The following is a 20,561-nucleotide window of genomic DNA, read 5'->3' as shown; positions in this document are numbered from 1 at the left end:
CTCTCTGTTAGTAAATTCTGCTCCGCGTATAGCAAAGCGCCACTTAAGCCTTCAGAAGTTAATGGAAATTTTATTAGTTTGTCCTAAAATCATGTGACCCTTGGACTCTCACTCAGTGACTCTTTACTGGCAAGATCAGAGGTATGCCGCCCTTCTCTCGTATACACATGTACTCACTCAAGACACAGGCTTCTGTGTACTGTGGGTAGTAGACACACTGATGGGGCCAGATAAATTCAGTCCCATCTCTTTTCAGTCCAAGTTGTTCTGGTAGATTAGGATCACTGTTGTATGCGCAAAACTGTTAATTCCTTCACATTCATGGCACAAAAGGTAAGTGTGAAAATCGAACCATTATCTTCATTATCACATATTAATCACACATCTGAAAAAATACATTCACATATTGCAGCTTTTATGAAAACTCAGCATCCTCCATTGTGATAGGAAGGCTCCTTAGGTGGGCCTAGAATTCCATTTAAAATTAGCCATCCATTATCAGCAGCTAAACATCCATTATCAAATGGAATTCTGTCTATAAAAATATCAACAGGTTCAAATTACTTTGAGGATCCTCTTTAGGAACCTGATGAGACTTAGTAAAAATGACATTCTGGAAAGTAGTTCGTTTTTTTTTTTTTTGGTTTTTTTCTCTGAGGAACTTCCAGAAATGTTCTTGTAATACGGTACTATTTCTACCCTTCAAATACCCCTTCAGGGGGAGCAGTTTCAGAAGTTGGAAGAAAAAAAAAAAGGATCCAGTCTCCAAGTTCTTGTGTGTCATGGCCTGATGGACCATGAGCAGTTTCCCCCCCCTGCAGTCTTCAGGAAATCATTCCGAGCTTTGATGTTGCACAGCTCTTGCAAATACAGTGCATGTGTGACAGGCCAGAGTAAAAACGCTCAACTGCCCCACTTGGCCTGAATAAGGGGCAGAATGAGGGGCGGAATAATTAGCACTCCATCCCAGGCGATGCAAGCATGCCTCTGAACATGAGGGGGCACAAGGTATAGAAACATAAACAGACCTTGTGACATTCTCTTATGGCCCAGAATGTGCAAGCAAACAAGGCAATGGTTTACTGGCAAGAGAGCGAGCTTACTTTGGTAAGTGAAACACAAACGGTTTTCCACACACCAGGCAATTTCATAAGGCTGATGGTAACACTTACATTTTTGCCGTGTCTGTTCAGTTCTCAGGCATACCAAAATCACCTGATCCCAACAATGCAGACTTATTAACCAACACTGAAACATCGTTTACAGGACAAGACTAAACCTGTTCCTCGTAAACCAAAAAATAAGAACTGCGCCAAGTGAGGCTTCCTTCTGCCGATTGGGTTGTTGTATAACTACCATAATGGCGACCATGTTTTAGGTGCCATCTAAAGTGCACTGACTGATCTCTAGTCTATGGCTTAACTGGCAGTGTGAACAGGATAAGGCAAACAAATGGTTTAAAAGTCAGTGAATACACAGCAGATGCCACCCAAATACACACCTTAAGTTCTACAGGGAATAATCAGACATGGAAGGGAGGTGAAGAATGAAAGACAGAAGAGGTGCTGAAGAGCAGCAGTCTGCACACTGGAGCAGAGCCCCAGGCCTGTGTTTATTAGACACAGCAGCGTGATCTGGATGTTTTTACAGAAAACAGTGAGACTCCATCTGTACAGTAATGAGAGAGACCATCCGAACAGCACCGAGCAAGGCTCTGTCAGTTAGTCCTGGAAGATGTACAATAATGGTAGTTATAGTCAACTAGTGAGTTTTGGATTGGGCTTATTTACACAACACAAAGTAATCTACATATGTACACACATTACAATCCTGTTATCACCAAAGCCAACTCCTCATTAATCACAGAAAGCTGGACTGTAGAGTCTCTGAGTCATGAAGCCTGTGGTGGTGTTTCTTCAGTGGTCATCTTCAGGCATCAGGGAGATGGAGGTTCCTCGAATCTGCCACAGCGCTTTTCGCTGCCACCCAGGTCCAACGCGAGCACACTAAAACCCGCCCCTTGTAGCCCACAAGGTGCCTCTGGTTACTGCCCATTTAATGGTTTCCATAACACAGTACATCCAGACTCAACCCCACAAACCCCAGAAACGGGACAGAAAACTGCAGAGGGTCAAGGAGACCAGTTCAGTGAGTGAGAGAAAAACACTAAGACAGTAGGCAGACCGAGAGAAGTCCAGTGAACAAACAGGCGCTTTAAAACAAACCAAAAAAAGCTATAAAACAAAACGCATATTCCCGATTCTCCAGGAGACAGCCAGACAGAGCTCAGATACTCATCCAATGCTTGAAATGAAGCCACAGGTAAGCCCCAACCACAATATATCTTCAGAGCACATGAAGATCGCACTACTTAAAATAAAAATGGACGTGTGATGGCTACAACAGACAGGTTTAATTTAGAACATCTTAAAAGCTTTTGAAAAGTCACACGTGGAGGATGTTCGACAGTTTATCATCAATGACCTTTCACCCCTAATTTCATTTGTGACAAAAAACCCCTCAACAAAAAGCATTAAAAAAAAAAAAAAAAAAAAAGAGTATACAAACAACCACACGGCGATTCAGCTGCAGAAGTTGAGCATGGTCTAATGGTAAGGGCTTGGTAAATGTGTCATTCTGAGTCATCTCCCTTGGAAAACTGTGCAGCTCCTCCCTGTTTTCAGTTCTGTGCCCCCACTGTAATTATAATCAACAATCACCACCATCATCAATCAAGCTACTGAAGAGCACGATTCGAGATTCTCAAATCAGCTGTAACTTCCTGAAACTAGGGCAAAAAAGGACTTCTGCTTTTACAAGGCAGGATCAAACAGGTAACAGAAGATTCCACAAAGTAAATACAGAACTCACGTAATCGTTTCAAACACCTATTCACTCTACATTTCCCATCAGTCACACATATGAAGAGTCCCCTGGCACACACCCTAACTGCATGCACCTCAGTTTTGTGTGTGTGTGTGTGTGTGTGTGTGTGTGTGTGTATTCGTCCGTGGGCGTGTGTCCGTGCGTGTGTGTTTGTGTCTGTGTGTATGCGGAAGTGCAGGGGCAGGGTTAAGCTAGTTGCTGGGCGTATTGACCCCTATTGTCCCTCCTCCTCCCGAAGGAATTGGAATACAGAGGAGAAGTCCTTGCCGGCATAGCCCCGCGCACACATCATTCGGTAGATCTGGTGCGCCAGTGCGCCCAGAGGGATTGGGGTCTTGGTGTTTGTCGCCGTGTTCTGTGCCAATCCAAGATCCTGAGGAGATATACTGGTTACATACGTGCACATACACACACACACACACACGTACATGCAGCATTATTTAAAACTCACTCATGACTTAGTGTGGTGCTAATCTACTTATCACACAACTGGTTAAACAAGACAAGCACAATAACAGAAGCAGAACCATTATGGACTTAAGACATGAGATAAACCACACAAAAAAGTACCACAGAAGCTGATAATCACTTGGACTCAAGCACATAAAAAGCCAGATAGACTCACTTTGGCCATCAGTGTCGTGCCGAATCCACCTTGGTAGTTATTCCCAGAAGGTACCCCCTCCATCACGCCCGGGACAGGGTTGTAGGTGTCACTGGACCAGCAGCGTCCAGAGCTCATGTTCAGGATCTTAGCCAGCAGCTTGGGATCGAGCCCTAGCCTGTCAACATCAGGCAGATAAGACAGGAAGTGACCCTCTGCTCTCTACTAGTCCATCTTGTGTTAACAGGTGCCCGGCTAGATAACACCCATATTGATATGAATCAGGCAGACTGATCACCTTTAGATTCTCTCAAAATAAACTAATGCATCAGGGCAAGTGATAAAAATCACATAAAGACATAATGGCCCCAGTTTCTTGGAAATATGTTAGAATTACCATAGCGGTTTGATTCAATGTCAATAGGATATGTTCATTTATGCCTACTTGTGCAGGACTCAAGGTAAACTCAATCAAAACTCAAACTGTTCAATTCAATACACAGCGTAGAGGGCCAATTTGCCAATCACAGCCAGTTCATCCCAGGTATAACTGACCAATACTGTAGCCCGGTGAGTGGGAAAAGTCCAGCTTAAGACACTGAGGCATACCCCTGCAGAGGGTCCATTACAGGCAGTTACTGCAGATATAAATTAGCTTGTGAGACCTGCCTTATATGGTCACCATACAAGTGTCACGTCAAATCAGAGAACCATTGCCTCTTCCTGACCCGGACAGACACTAAACCTGAAGCACGCTATAACTCATCTGGCCCACTCACAACCCGACCTTACACTGCACACACTGTACCTGCAGTCCGGAGTGCTCCACCTCAACAAATTTTGTGTGGAGAACTTCAGTGGGTAATTAGCCATTTTTATACGTCTATTCTACAGTGTCTGAGCAGTTACACAATAACCGAGGGCTACATGAATCCCATGCATTTGTATTTTTGTTTTTGCCACAGTATGTTCTTTCTTTCAATCCATTTCGCAGCACAGCCTGGGCTAAACACCCACAAGAGGAAGCCACAGGAGTGGCAAGGAAAGTCCCCTGCTGCCACACAGAACGAGACCTCCGCAGGAGCCAGGCTCAACGGGAGAGCCAGAGCGAAGCTATCCAGAGGAGGATGGACTGCCATTGTGTTATAGCACAAAGTTAAATGACCTTATTCAGAAGCTTCAAAACCTTTACCAAAGTTTTACTGAACTGCCTATACAATGCCACCCACGGGGTGAAAGTAACACACAACTATGGAACGGTACACTTCACCATTTCAGCTGTTAATTTCCGTGCTGTTATTTAGGCATACGGGCTTTCGCCTCAGGTGCATTGTGCCAGACCCTCGGCGTACTTTACCTAATCCCCAGGTTCATGGTTTCGGCGGTCCCGATCATCCCGATGGCCAGCAGCATATTGTTACAGATCTTTGCAGACTAAATCAAACATTGACGGAAAAATACAGACCACATGTCAGCACATATTTAAGATAAATATAGACACTTAAGATGATTACATCCTCATTATCAATAATGAGCAGCTGCAGTAACATCACATTTATGCAAAGGAATAACACCCACTACAGTATAGTTTCATTATGTAAAAGGGCTAACATTAATGTTATTAATTTCTCTTACTTTGAGAAAGATCTCTACTGGACAATAACAGCTCTTCATAGAACTTTAGTTCATTATCATATTTCTATAGAAAACTAGATTATTTAAAGTTACATTATCATGAATACGATTGTAATTGCACAATTAATGAATAACCTTCATTTAAGGTGAACTATCCCTTAAAGCTGATAAAATGATCTAAAAATACTTTAGATCAGTACATTTTTTACCTTATAAAATGAACAACAAATAAAGTGATTAATATTATAAAGTGTCACACTTTCAATGAAATATTCTGCAATCTATCTTTTACGGAAGCACCTCTTCTTAGTCAATTGAGAAAGCCTACTTACGTGGCCCTGGACAGTAAGATGAGCATGTGCACTAGTGTGTGCAGGAGCACGCGTGGATGGATTTACCTGTCCTGTTCCGACCTGGCCACAGTACACCACGTTGGCCCCCATGCAGCTCAGGAGTTCTTTGGCTGCAGTAAACTCCTCCTCTGCTCCACCCACCATGAAGGTGAGCTTTCCCGAGCTCGCTGCTCCCACACCTGGTGACATCACACAAATGGGTGTTTGAACGGTTAGTAGGGGGTAGAAGTCAATAGTGGGGGGAACACAGGGCAAACACAAAATACAGGATTATACTGTTCAGCACCATTACTGCAAAATTAATCTGGCTCTAGTTTGTCAGTAACACATACAAAAATTGCACACTAAACAGGGCGAATAACATGATATATTCTGATCGCATGGATGTTCCTCATGTACAAGACATCTACACAGTTTCATTAATATTCTCATAGGACCACCTGCACAATTGCATTTTTTGCAGTCCTTTACATATTGGAATTGGCAGATACTGGTGAAAAAATATTGGATATCTGAATATCTCATTAGCACAGAATTTATTTTGGTGCACGCCAAAGGAAGATATCAGTGGAACTACACTGCCAACAAGCCTAGCCAGCCCATAATAACCAGCAGAAAAGGTGAGGATTCAGAAAAACCTTGGTGTAAAATGTGCAGATTCACCTAAATGCGGCCCCTAATATTCAGCCAAAAACCAGCAAGAGCAGAAATGTCAGCCCACACAGTTCTAGTTAACACAATAAAAGCCCACGCTAAACCACCGTCAACTGGCAAGAATATCAATTATACAGTCACTCTCATTTCACAAGCCAAAGGAAAACCAAGTCTCTTAACAATCCCACAAAAGCTTCAAGTCAGTCTTTCAACACTCGCCCTTACATTTAAAAAAACCTGAGATTGATCTGGAACTGCTTCAGTTTTAATGTTAATAAACAAAAAGTAACAGTTAGGACCTGTAGCCTTCATTAAGCCACTTTGAACATGTACAGAAGCATCCAGCAGAAACAGAGGCCCTGACTTGGCTGAATTTCATATTCACGTTGTTGCTAACAGCAACACCTAAAATCATAACATTAGTGGTGGTTATGCATGCGAAACATTTTATGGGAGGTGGACTACATTAAAATTGACATTTGCGCATTACTGTGCTCTTCAAACGGCAATGTACAGAATATGCAGGGTTTCTTGTGCATGTGCCTTCAGCATCTCCTCACCTCAGACACAAAGCAAAGCTGCACAGAAACACATGCACCTTTCAAACATACCTGCTCTGCAAAATGATATCAAAAATAAAAAGCTCTTCATTTGCAATTACCTGAGCAACATGACAAAGAGCTTTGCCCGAATAGAGATATGCAGACAAAAAAAACAGAACAGATTAAAACAATGCACACAGTTGATCGGTCTGCAAAATCAAAGGTCATCTTATACAAAAATAAATAAAGCTATTTTATTGTAAAGTACAGCTGTGATTAACGGCACGGCTTAAGCATGTGTGAAATAAAAAGCCTGAAAGGACTGGCTGACAGTGATGCTAATGGAAATTGTGGTAAATGGCTTTCACAGACACAATGAGACAATAACATGATCAGTATGGTCAGCCCCAATCTCCCACAGAGAAGTACATGTTTACTAGCGGCCTCAATTGTGGTCAAGCGTTAGAAATATCTCAAAATGAGGGATTTTTTCAAACAAATAAAAAGAAAAACAGCTTAAACCAACATAAAGTTAACCAAGCTGCACATGAAAACACTCATTTCAATATTTTGCCTGCCAAAACTACCCAAAACGAAACAAACAAAAAAACCATTTCATCTCTTAAAATAATGTGTGTTCTTCCAGCGCAGCCAGTCTACACAGAACAGTGCAGTAGGATTACCATATCAGAATATAAATGAAAATTTTATAAACATAAGTTTTTCCAAATACATATTGACTGGGGGGCATGGAAAAAGAATGGAGTTGCTTTGTGGGTGATACAGCACCTAGCACACTGATAAACAAAAATATACCAACTGTATCTGTAAGATACACTAATGGTGCTCGACAGGGCCTACCTGGCATTTCTTGACAACCAATTGTCATTCTTCCATGTACAAGATGGGCCAACCACAAATGGCCCTTAAATTGCGACCTCCTGTTGGCTGATTGGATCAGTTCAAATGTTGGTTGCCAACATTAAACCAAAATCATACAAGCAGAAACAGTTTTGTTTACAAGTAACTTACATATGCAAGATGGGCACATTTTCTGTGCCAACTGCTTGGCCAGTGGCCACCTACAGACAAGCAGAAGAGCACCACAAATTACCACAAAATATATGGTGCGCATTTATACTTGGCAACATATGCACAAATGGACTAGATATAGGTCAGCCTTTCTGTGTTTTTCCAGCAGCAATATTTATTTTAGTCTCATACTACTTACTATGAAATCTTTATGATAGTTAATGATTGCCCACTGAGCAGCGGAGCAGGAACACAGAGGCACACACACATGCAACCACAGTTCACTTCACTTTCATATGTTATACATAAGTGGGCCTGACAATGACAGGAGGCTTGTTAAGAAGTTGAAAGCTGAGAGGAAGGCAGCTGGAGTTTCTCGTACAATGACACACAGTTGAATTAGGCTACATAAGGAAAATAAGGGAATCGCAGGAGGCGGGGTCAGTCGCAGATTGACAGACTGGGGCCCAGTGGGAGCAGACCCCACACCCCAAACGATGCGCATGACGGCACTCTACGAAGCCAAGAGCCAAGTCCCCAGCTGCTAGGACAGCTTTACTCTGGAGCTACGGCAAGACACCACCTCCCTCAACACGGGTCCCTCTTATGCAAATTCACTCAAATGTGTCCTGTCACTGCCGGTCAACTGCACCTCACTCACCAACCGACTGTGCCAGCTGTCAATCACTTTTGCCGCATCAACACTGGCACCAGCTCAACTCCACCCCCTCCACTCCCCATCCGGGCAAGTGACAGGGACATCTCACCGACTGTATGACAGAACTCACAGTCCAGACAGGACACCCACACAATGGAGGCGTTTGCTAAAACCAGAGCCGGACACGGAAACGTACACGCATGAAGCCACACAATTGGCAGCCGTGCTCCAGGTGCAGGCAGCACAGCCGGAGCTGGGAGGGTGAAATGGAGGATTCCAGATTGAGGGGAGAACAAAAACAGAAAAAAATAAAGGGACAGTCCAGCATGATTTAGAAAATTAATATAGGGTACATTTTAAAAGACTACCACTGCAACAACAGTTTATAGCATATAAGGCCATTAGCAAACATGCAGAAATAGAAGCTGGTGATTCACCAGCCCCATCAAGCTCTGCACTTCCAACTTTTCCCTTGCTCGCAATATCATTTCTGTGCCTTACTAACACACAGCATTTGTTGTATCGGGGCGATATAGCTCAGGAGGTAAGACCGATTGTCTGGCAGTCGGAGGGTTGCCGGTTCAAACCCTGCCCTGGGCATGTCGAAGTGTCCTTGAGCAAGACACCTAACCCCTAACCTCTAACTGCTCTGGCGAATGAGAGGCATCAATTGTAAAGCGCTTTGGATAAAAGCGCTATATAAATGCAGTCCATTTACCATTTAGCTCATTTTTCCACACCTTAAAACAAAAGTGAGGAGTTTAAAATTGTGGGAGTGGCTCACCCGTCTAGGTGTGCATTTGCTTTGGGAGAACAGTAAAGGAGATGTGTGGCCAGGTCAAAGGCTCATCATTTACTAATGAACCAGTTTCTTACTGCGGTCAGCTTTTGTAAAAGGACTGCAGCAATGTAGTGTGCATTTGCTTGATGTACAGATGCACATTTAACAAATTACACATCGAGAAGCAATGTTTTTATTATTTTTTTACATACTGGTAACTTTTCGATGAAACATCTGGACTAGTAAATGAAGGAAAAAAAATTTCAAAATCTGAACCTTCAACATTTGGCCCATCGATCACACTCCTGCATTAGACTGGAAGTGGTAGGCATTTTGTGTGAATGGACAAGTAAAATGAATCCACCAGCAAAAGAACCGATACACTTACTACCCCTCTGGGCTCTTATGAGGAAGATTTATAAACAGGCATCCAACCAGGCATTTCCCCAGGGTGTCATTCTCTCATCAGTCAACCCTTGTGAGGTCTTACACATCTCCCAAAATCAGACAAAATGAATTCAGCACAATGCTGTTCATGGTTTACAAAGACACAGCATACTGGCCAGCACTGCAGTGACCACACGTACCCAGAAACAAGAACCCACTGGAAAATGCCACAACACGTCTAAAGCACAACAGTCAGTAATTGCAGAAATGAGGAATGTGGCATAATTACCGCTAGCTAATAGCTCGCGGGCTCGTTAGCTCCTCTATTTTTACTCAGACGCACCGCCACCCTTCCGTGACGTCAGACCTGGTTTGTTGTGGGTCCCGTTGCATGCGGACACATTTAATGGTACAGACACAGGGTTTTATGAATAATGCACAAGAGAACTGCTGCGCCAGACAGCCAGGCAGTGAGAGAGCCTTCACTTTTTATTATTCCTGCTGCAGAAGCTCGGATCGGAACACAGTCCGACTGTATCTGCCAAACCTCCGTGACGCACTCGAGGTGGGACCTTTGATAAAATTAGCCGCTTGGTCGAAAAAAATGAACCAAATACAGTTGTTTACACCAAAGAAAAGCAGGGGATAAAATACCAATTATGAAGAAACATAAAAAAGAAACACGTTTATGGGCCACAAATTGGAAATATTCAAATAATGCTTTGCAGATGGACAGATGGTGGCAAAACTGTTGAAGTAGGACCTCTTTAAATTTCATATTTTTGCACATCAATATGAGACATGACAACTTTAAAACTTTGTGATTTGCCTTCCATGTCATCAGTCTGTGGTACTTCGATAAGGCAGAGTATTGATTAACGAATGACTCTTAATTCATACAAATGTAAACAACCTCCCAGATTTCATACAAGATTTCATAGTTCTGGCAATTCACACATGGTATTATTCCATTGCTACAACACCAGGGGAAATACAGAGATATGATTACTGAGAACTATGCTTTAGAAGTTCAGGTGGCCACAAGCTGAGATGATGTAGCTGAAACTAAGGCAACCCTGAGCTGCTGGACTGACTCAGCTGGAGGAATCAGGAAGATGAACGGTGAAAGTGTTCTACATGCACAGAGGCAGACCTCAAACTGCCTTCAGACTCCAAAAAGGGTGCACAGAAAATTCACCATAAACATGGAGAGTGTGTGTGTGTGTGTGTGTGTGTGAGAGAGAGACTGTGTGTGTGTGTTTAAGATTACAAGATGAAAAGGAGACAAAGGACTGCTCAGAAGGTCACGAGTAAGCCCTTGACCTCAGCTCCTGACCTCAGTTACCAAAGTACGAGTCCATTAGAGACACACACAAGACTGTGTGTGTGCGTGTGGCCTCCTGTGATTGAGTTCTCACTTCTTACAACTCCAGATTTGGTGACAGCGCCACCTGCTGGCTCATACATTGTTCCATTCTCCTTCTCTGAATTGTTCAGAAGCTACACTAATGCATAGCCAATAGTGATGGAGTTCAAATCTAAAACTGATTTATGTCACACCAGGCAATATATAGATCACACACCAGGCTTCAGTACTCAACCCCTGGAGAATGAGGCTGCATGCTGTCTACCTGTTTTCTGTGATTTCAAACAGGGCCATTAGTCATTTTTCAGCACACCTGGATGGAACAGATCCAGCCACCCCAGTGGAGATGTGCTTTTCAGCATGGGACTGGTGCTAAGAATAGCAACCGTGGCGACGTCTGTCAGACTTCTTCAGCCTCAAACGGGGACATATGGAGTTAATTAACCGACTCCCCACAAGAACAGAGTTAAGAGGATTTAAAGATTTGGTACTCTTGGCTGTGCCATCTCAGCTGAGTCTGGGACAAAGAGACAGCCATATTACCCGCCCCCACACACATAAACATACACAGGAACACACACACACAGAAACACACTCTCCTGAACCCAAACTGGGGGGGGGAGGGTATTAAGCAGTCCTGCTCAAGGTGTTTTATGGCTGCTCCCCACCTACTGACCCCCTCCTTGCCAAGTTCAATGCGTGCTGGCAGGCTGCTTTAATCCCAGTGCAGACACAGCCTGCCACCGCATCTGAGATGGGAAGGAAATGAGTCCATCAGTATCAATCTTCAGGCCTGGCTCATAAAGCAGGGCTTTACTTCAGCTCAGTGAGCACTGGGGTGGGTCACAGACATCAGATCCTACTGGCTGCACAACAGACGCCGGTCAGTAAACAGTGTAAGAGAGTGTGTGTGTGTGTGTGTGTGAGATGGGGAGAGAGAGGTGGAGGGGGACAGTGTGAGAGCGACTGCATGCGTATTGAGACCTCCGTGCTTGGCCGGAACTGTGTGGCATGTACATCTCCTGAACATCGGTCCTGGTTGCAATGGACTCTGTGTATGCTGCATCTGGCATGGAGTGTGCAGTGAGCAGCGTGCACTGTCCAGCGTCCAGAGTGGGGTGATGGACCGTTATACTGGGGTGTCAGTCTCTCAAGACGAAACTCAGTTATTTCACTTCTCTCCCACACGCAATGTCAACTTTGGTGTCGTAAAGTCACAGAGGTACTCCTCCCTCTTTACAACCCTTTATCTCCATTAAGGGCAGCGAGACAGGATGTGCCATTAAGCCTCCTTATACACATGAAAGCTGGGCGATGCGATACGCCATTTCGGCTCCAGCCATTACAGACATCACAGCCTGCAGGCCTGCTCACCATCACGGTGATGTCAGTGTGGTCACACAACAGTCCCAAATGCTCAGAAAGCCCCATGCAACCTGCAGGTGGCGTGCTTGAGGCAGAGATGCCAGAGGAACTAGTTCTACGGATCCTTCGGCAAACTAAAAACTACCCACCGCCGTCACACGAAGTAACACTTCATCTGTAATTCCTGCGATCCAAAAACAAATCGCACTTGAGCACTTAAAATTCCCTCCACTCAAGCTTACTGGTTTAAATGAGAACAACATAGTTCTCAAACAAGCTAACCAGCACATAAATTGGGTTGCTATAGTAACCTCAGAGTAATGTGTCAGTAGCTTCACTTGGACTTCAAACTCATTTGCTTCCCTAACAAAACAATGTGGTAGAACAGCAAGTTCTTTCAGTAATTTGGAAAGGGAAGACACTGGCACACTGACAGGGCCTGAAGGGACTTTGGGCAAAAAAAGCAGATCAGTTGTTGAGATCACAAGGCTAAATAACTGAATGTCATAAGGGTACAAATTCTGCTACATCTCATTCTAAAAGCTTTGAAATCTTCACTTCTGTATTTCCCTATCTGGAATGTATATTCGCAATTACAGGCCCATCTCATTGCAAAATTGTCCGTCAATGCAAACAGGAGCACAGCATGCACAGCAGTCACTTCTCTGCAGTCCACCAGCCAAAGTATGTAGTTACTGTACAACTTAAACAGGAAGTGCAGACAGAAGGCATAAGTCCACTACAATAGTGAAGCTTAAAAAAATTATAAATATTATACGATTATATTCCTTCTCTCTGAATGGTTGGTCAGTGAACTTTTAGAAGCCTTTCTTTTTCAGAGGAATGGAGGGGGTAACAGGATACAGAGATCACCACATATTACCACAATGCTTTGATAGTCACTGCCGTGCTTACCTCCAGATACTGGAGCGTCCATGAACACAGCTCCCATTTTCTCTGCGGCGACTGCCATCTCCTTGGAAACGGACGGATCGATGGTACTGGAGTCAATGAGGAGAGAGCCTTTCTTCACCTTCCTGTAGGAGAGAGGAGAAATGTACAAAATGACAAGTCTTACCCTGCCTTAGACTTCTTCATTGCCTTGTAGGTGCAATTCTTTCATCCAAGATACTGGCAATACACGTGCAAGCCAATACAAAGCAAATACGTTTTGATATAATGACCTAACTTGACCAGGTTTGGCACATGGAGCTGCAAAGCCATACAAGAGATTGTTAATAATAAGCAGTTATCACAAACGTGACATGAACGCTAACGTTAGCAATCCTTGCACATAAAAATAGCCTGGCCCCGTTTCACGGGCAGACTTGTAATTCTGACAGCTGAACAAAAGCCACAAATTAAGTACTCTTACTTCCATCCCATGTGCTCTGGCCACAAAAAGGAGAAATGACAAACTACAAATCTGAGTCCAGAAAATGGAGAGAGAAAAAAAAAAAAAAAAGAATTCTTTCATCATGAAGATTGATTAAATTTAAGCAAAGACGTGCAAACCTTCATCATTTCTCTTCTTCCCCTATACAAGAAAAAAAACATTCAAATTAAATCTGATTTGATGCAGTAGACAACACAGCAGTGAGAATGGCAGGCACAGCAGCAGCCGGGGCAGTGCGGAAGACCGCGTGAAAGTCCCCCGCTCGGTGCGGAAGGCTCAGTGTGTCACGGGTGAGCAGAGATACTCACTTCAGAATCCCGTTGGGCCCTGTGTATACGTCGATGACGTTGGGACTAGACGGCAGCATGGTGATGATGCGGTCTGCCTTGTCCGCCACATCTGCTGGACTGTCCAGAATCTGAGAACCAAACCAACCATAGCGGGGTGGGGGTTAGGGTTTGCGTTACACAGGTTTGCACTCAATGTTAACATTAAAATTAGAGGGTACACTTAGCAACTGCAGGCTGGCCATAATGGCAACATCCCCCACAGGTAAACAAGTGACACTCAAATAAAAATTTTTTTGAAAAATGTTTAACTGGTGAATGCCAACGCAACACCGACTTGTGTATCAGAAAAGTACAGATTCAGAGTTTAAATCAAACCCCTCTGTGGAGGGAAGGGTCACTGATGAACACGACTGCTAAAAGGACAGTTCTCAATGCATTTCAGATTAAATGAACAGTGCAGTGACACTGTGATCAGGGGTGCTTTTAAGAAGACAGCTGGGGGCTGTAGCGTTTCGACATAATTCCCTCTTAGTCCACCAGAATGTAGCAAATGTTCAGTGAACCATGCCAGCGTGCCTCAGAGAAGTTTGTGAAGGCCATTATATCTCCTTTCTGGGATCTAATTGGACACTGCCCCTTGCATACCACCAAACACAAGGCCCCTACATACCACCAGCTTAAACGCCCCCCTCATACCACTAACGTTAATGCCCTTACATACCACCAATCTCAACACCTCTACCCACAGTAAACCATGATAACACCTGTGGATATTGTATCTACAACTCTCATTCTCCTTAAGCCAAAGTGAATGCATTATTAGCCACAAAATGTACTGCAGAATTTAAAAGGATCAACAGGTTCAATCAACTATAAGGTCTATGGAGACTGAGTCTATTGCCCTGCTGGATATTTTAAGCTCTTGTGGACGAGGGTAAAGGCCAACAATAAACAGACCTAAAGTTCAGATATGCCAAACGTATCAAAATGAAATGGCATGCTTGTGTTTGGTTGAGGATTAGTAAACGACCCTCCAACAAACCTACCTCACCCTCATTATAGCAACATTTTGATGTAAAGGGGACTGCAAAGTATGGCATTACATTTTCATCATCCTTTGCATGTGACACAAATCTATTCATCTGGAAAATCTTTTTTTGAATTGCACATCACACTTTCTTTGGTTTAAGCCTACTTGCATTTACCTATGAATACAGTGCAAATATATTATCATTAATAATATACCTGCCACCACAGCACCCTTGCACTTTTTTTTTTACAACCTTCAACTCCTGCAAATCACTACACTCCTGCTCTTGAATCAAATACAAATGCATGTATAATGTTAAGTGTATGTAATAATAATAATAACAATAAAACTAATAATAATAACAATTATTATTACTACACCATATGACCACAGACTAAAAACTAAGTCTTCGGCATATTTACAAATGTATATGGTACCATGCTTGCTTTAAATAATGGCATTTAAATATGTAGTGCGAGCATTCCACTGTAAAGCATTGTGTAATCCCAGTGGTCAGTGGATGCAGATAATAAACCAAAACCCATTTGTGTGTGTGAACACCATCAGTCTAACCCACCTGAGCACCCAACTCCTGGAGCTCTTTACAGGACTCGGGGAACACGTCTGTGGCAATGATAGGGTAGCCACTCTTCAGCAGGTTCTTAGCCATGGGGTTCCCCATGTTTCCCAATCCAACAAACCCCACCTGTGTCTTGGAGGCCACAGACCTGGAGGAGACTGGGACAAAAGAAAAGTGCCCCTTTTAAAGCACACGGTACACAAACATTTATATACACAAGATTATAAACATACTGAGAAAAAAAATCACTTGTACACACCCTGCACAAACAGAGACAATTTCCACATTTAGACAAAGCGTAACAAAAAAAGACACAAAGAACAGGTGGAACATATGCATAGCGGTACCGAAGCCTGCCGGTTGTGGCATGCCATAAAAATACTTCTGCATGCAGACCACCTGCAGATTGTTGTGGGCTGCTCAGTCATTGCGTTTATAAACATGCTAATCAATTCTTGCACATTATTGTTAATGAAATTTTCATAAACATTGCAATAAGTTAAATTTTTCAAGTATTGTTAATTTGTATTATTAACATTGCATGTGCTGTTACAATTTTTTAAATGGTTTAAAAGTACTTTTTCTTAAAAAGTATCTTCAATGAACAAAGCTATTTCTCTTGAGGGTATTTTATTTGCTGCAGTTTAAAGGCATACTATGCAGGGTTTTTAGCTCCTTTTTTTTTAGCGGTGGTCCTGTGTTTACAACCAGAGTCTCTGCCATCCTCAACTCCACCCACTCACCTCGGTTTTATATTTTATAATCATTTTTATACCGTTTTCATTTTTGTCAACTAACGTCAGTTTACTGCTAGTTTAACTGCTCCATTTTTCGATAGCTGTCGCGGTCAACGAAAAGCAGTTTCAAGTTTGACTCTGGTTTTTCAACGAGCCCTGTCGGCATGTCGTTCTCCCTCTGGGAGGGTATTTAGTTCCAGTGGCAACCTTGTCTCATGCCACCGAGCATCACTCAAGCCAGAAACAAGAAACTTGTGTTCCAGTCTAAAAACCCATATGAGCACATGAGCAGCCAGAGTTCAAGTTTGCCTTACACAGGTGTCAAGACACATACACACCAACATAAAAGGTAATACTTAGAAAAATTAGATTGAGCTTAAAGAAGCCATATTTTCTGTTAATTTGCACTTTATTATGCATGTGCCTTGTGCTCATTCAGTGTACACTATTTCTGTCCCTGTATCCCACAGACCCCACTCAATATTTTGAATCAATTGAAAAAAAATATTGTGTACAGGGGAGAATTTTTTGTTGACCTTTTTACGCAATGTCAAACCAATGTGCAAATATTTGTTTTCATTTGGCAGTTATGCACTAGTTGTGTATGCTGCATTTGGTGTGTTTTCTTTTGCACCCAGGTTTTTTAAAAATAATTTGGAACAATATTTAGCGCAAGCATTGGTTTGTCTAAACAGTAATTGAGTCAGCTCCAAAAAGACATGCACAAGTTGTGTACATCTGTTTACACTAAATATAGGTTAATTACATTAAGTACATGATTCTGATTGAAAATCACCTTATTAGGCTATTTCAGAGAATGCATTAAAAGATCATGCATCGTGTATAGCGAAGAAGCTTGAAAATATTGAGATATTATTTTTTAGTCATATCACCCAGCCCTAATTTGAACATGTCACTGCCACACAAAATCTAATATATTTCACTTTCATTAAAAAAATAATATAAATAAATAAACAAACATTGCATCCAGGACTTTCTCTCCCCTCAGAAACTCAGAAAATATGCATACTGTATGTGCATCAGCTGTAAACTCAGCATAAGCCCGACTGGGAAAACTGCATGAAACCAGAGACAAACACGCTCTCCACACAAACACCTCCAGCTGGAGAAACACCGCACCCAGGATTCACTCCACGCACAAGGACAAAACGCAGACAGCCAGAGATCAGCTGGCACTCTACGCAACTGAAATGCCGTTGCAGCAATGTTCCAAATAATCCATGAATGTCGTGCGTATGTAGCCTACTGCACGTTTGCAAAAATGTTTGGAAATTTGTATAACCTGAAACCTCACATTAATAGTTATTTAGTCTTTAGACTTCTTTCTTTGTCTATACTCCCTTGCAGAGCACCTGTTAAGTTTGCTTGTTGAACATCACAAATTTCATCACAAAATAGGCTAGCTCATGTGAGGGAAGACAGCTATGGAAGGTGTTAGAGTGGAACCATAATTCAGCCCTACTTTCTTTCCCAACCTTGTCACAAGCGAGGTACTTCACTCACATACTAAAAAAAATTAAAAGAAATTTTATAATAATGAATTCAAAGCAAATATATACATACTAGTATATTAAACTTGTTTGGCCTCATCACATGCCCAGCATGTTCTCCAATGGACTTCAACAATCAAACTACAAGGCTACAACTGGCAGGATAACATTTCCATCTTCCATGCTCCACAATCTTTGAGAGAACCTAATGATCACATGTCACATGTGGAGGCTGCTGCAGTGAATTTTGGGCAATATTGATCAGTGATGTTGCCACTTGTTCAACTAATTTCCTAGAGAAGAGCTGAGGATGGAGGACTATGCAATGACCTTAACTTGGCTTATTAAGTGCTTGGACTTCTGAAATGGTGACTCTAAAGAGATTCTCCAAAGTTTGCAAGTGAAGTTTGCAGAGCAGAAATGTTTGCATATTGGAGACATAGCCAGAGTTTCATTCAAATAGGACACTACACTTTTCAACTGTGGAAAACTTAAGAATTACGGCACTGCCTGAACGCCCGTAGGCCTCTTTGTTACTGGTTCTGCCGACGACGTATAGCTTGAAGTGCGATCCACTTCACCAGTCTCATTATCTAAGAGTACAGACCAAGCATGGAAGCCAGTTGATAAGATTGCAGAAATGTTTTAGCAACAGTTCTCGGATACGCCGATCCTGACTGTGTAAGCATATCCGGTTTTTGAGCAGATCCCACATGTCAATACATTGTACGGAAATAATTTGAATCCATTGGTATGTAACATTTAGCTACTCTGCACACTCTGTTAAATAACTGTGGAAATGTTTTGCCACATTAAAATAACAGTAGAGCTGAGTTAGCAGCAATCTCTTACAGAAACAACTTAAGGCAAGCCTAGAAGGCAAAAATTTGCGACATCTCGTAAGGACAACAGCTAGCTATCTTTCTCTCCAGATAATTAACAAATCTAGCAAATCTGGCGAATCGGACATATAAATGTCACAAAGCCGGTCTATGGATCAGTCTATGTACTTCGTAAACTTGAAATCAATTTAGCATGCAAGAGATTGGCCACATGATAATTAACTAGCAATGGAATTGCTGTGCAAAAGCTGATCGATAAATACACACTGCTAGTTCAACCATGCACTAAATCAGTCGCTAGACAGTAAGATGGATATCTAGTAAGAAACAACACCACGTCTTTCAAGCTAGGTAAACTGCACGAACTAGCTGGCCAGCTAACTAGCTGCAAACGTCTCGAAAGCCGCAGCTCGCTAGCAGGCTTGCTAACTTGTTAGTTGTTGCCCTTAAGATATTTTACTTTAAGAAAGTGTATCAGTGACATAATTCATAATGGCATGACTGTCATAAAGCAGGAATAAGTGGATAAAATTAAATTGCATTACCCAGCGCCGAGTGGACATTCTTATTCCACCTTTTCAATAAGTTTCGAGATCCTCTGAATAAGGCGGCCATGCTTTTCTTCTCTTGACCTCAGCTTTACAGTAGACCAGGTTGTAAATGATGTATTTTTGGTCCATTCAGCAACAGTTCCTCGACCCCTCATCCAATGAACAATCACAAGGAGGCGGGATATCCTTTTAGTTGCCTCTGTTTTGTCATATGTGGCGTGCAGCACTCTCGGAACTTGTATTCCTGAGGTTGGCTGGGTGCTGTGAAGGGCATTTATTGTTGTGAGTCCTTGCTCAAAATCATTTCACGGTCGTTATAATACACATTAACTTATTTTACCTGTCAATCTATAATTTAATCAGTTACATCAGGTTACTTTCTAGAGAAATCATTTGCAACATAGCACATTACAAGAAATGAAAGCATTAGCTGATCTAATTAAGTCCCGGAGATGTGCATATGGGTCATTTTTTTTCATGGCACGACATTTCTTACACAATCTTATTCAATTGAGTAAATCTTCCCCCAAGACATTAAAAGTGTCTAATTAAGAACAATTAACAGCTCATTAAATTACAACAGCAACAGCTGGAATTAAAACCAAGAGGTAGTTTGTATAATAATAATAACAATAATAATAATAATAATAGGATGAAAGCTAGATGATTATATATTAGCAAAACTGGAGAATGAACTGAATGAGCAAATGTGACAAGTGGACAATATTTATGGACAATAATTGGGTGATTGATTGCAAGGGTCTGTTCTATATTTTGTTTTTACAACAGAGTGCATGTTTATGGTGACAATATTCTTAATTACATAATTTATACTTGTTATACTTAATTTATACCTATGACTTATTTTACTCATTGTTATTTGGTTTATAAATGTGCAATACTACATTGGCTGTAGTCTATTGTGGAGGCAAAGGGAAAGTAGGTTGTCACTTCAGGGGAAGCCAGCATAGAGTATCAAAACCCTGTGCAGCACTGAGTGGCTATACATATGGTATTCTGCTGGAATTTTCGTGGTAACTGGTGCAATTACATAATTCAAGTTTTGGATGTAACACAAACCAGAAACCAACTTTGCAGTACAGTGCATAACACTGTGACTGGCAATCATAATTGAAGCCATTCCACTAAATCAGCTCTGATGATGATATTTTGAATTTTGTGATATTTTGAGTTTAAATGTCATACGATCTATGCAATGTCAATGCTGCTCTATTGTTGTATCCATTGTATTATCTCCCACTACTTTCTGTTCAGCTTCATTATTAAGCAGCCAACTTATTAAGCGCAGACCAAGGTACACAGTTACGCCATTAAAGCACATTTTGAAGTTGGATATCGTT

General features: G+C 42.1%; 1 protein-coding gene across 1 annotated transcript; it reads right to left on the bottom strand.

The window, feature by feature from the left end:
* Positions 1 to 1,566: 1,566 nt before the first annotated feature.
* hibadhb (3-hydroxyisobutyrate dehydrogenase b) lies at positions 1,567 to 19,329 on the bottom strand. The gene is made up of 8 exons (XM_035384789.1): positions 19,195 to 19,329; positions 15,557 to 15,717; positions 13,968 to 14,077; positions 13,179 to 13,300; positions 5,524 to 5,657; positions 4,848 to 4,924; positions 3,512 to 3,668; positions 1,567 to 3,259 (listed from the first exon to the last, which is right to left on the bottom strand). The coding sequence occupies exons 1-8, from the start codon at positions 19,262 to 19,264 to the stop codon at positions 3,101 to 3,103; spliced, it is 990 nt and encodes a 329-aa protein (XP_035240680.1). The 5' UTR covers positions 19,265 to 19,329; the 3' UTR covers positions 1,567 to 3,100.
* Between the last annotated feature and the right edge of the window lie 1,232 nt (positions 19,330 to 20,561).

The sequence above is a fragment of the Anguilla anguilla genome, chromosome 1 (assembly GCF_013347855.1).
Source record: "Anguilla anguilla isolate fAngAng1 chromosome 1, fAngAng1.pri, whole genome shotgun sequence".
NCBI lineage: Eukaryota > Metazoa > Chordata > Actinopteri > Anguilliformes > Anguillidae > Anguilla > Anguilla anguilla.
Note: the sequence above shows the minus strand (reverse complement) of the source record. Positions and strands in the feature narration are given on the sequence as shown.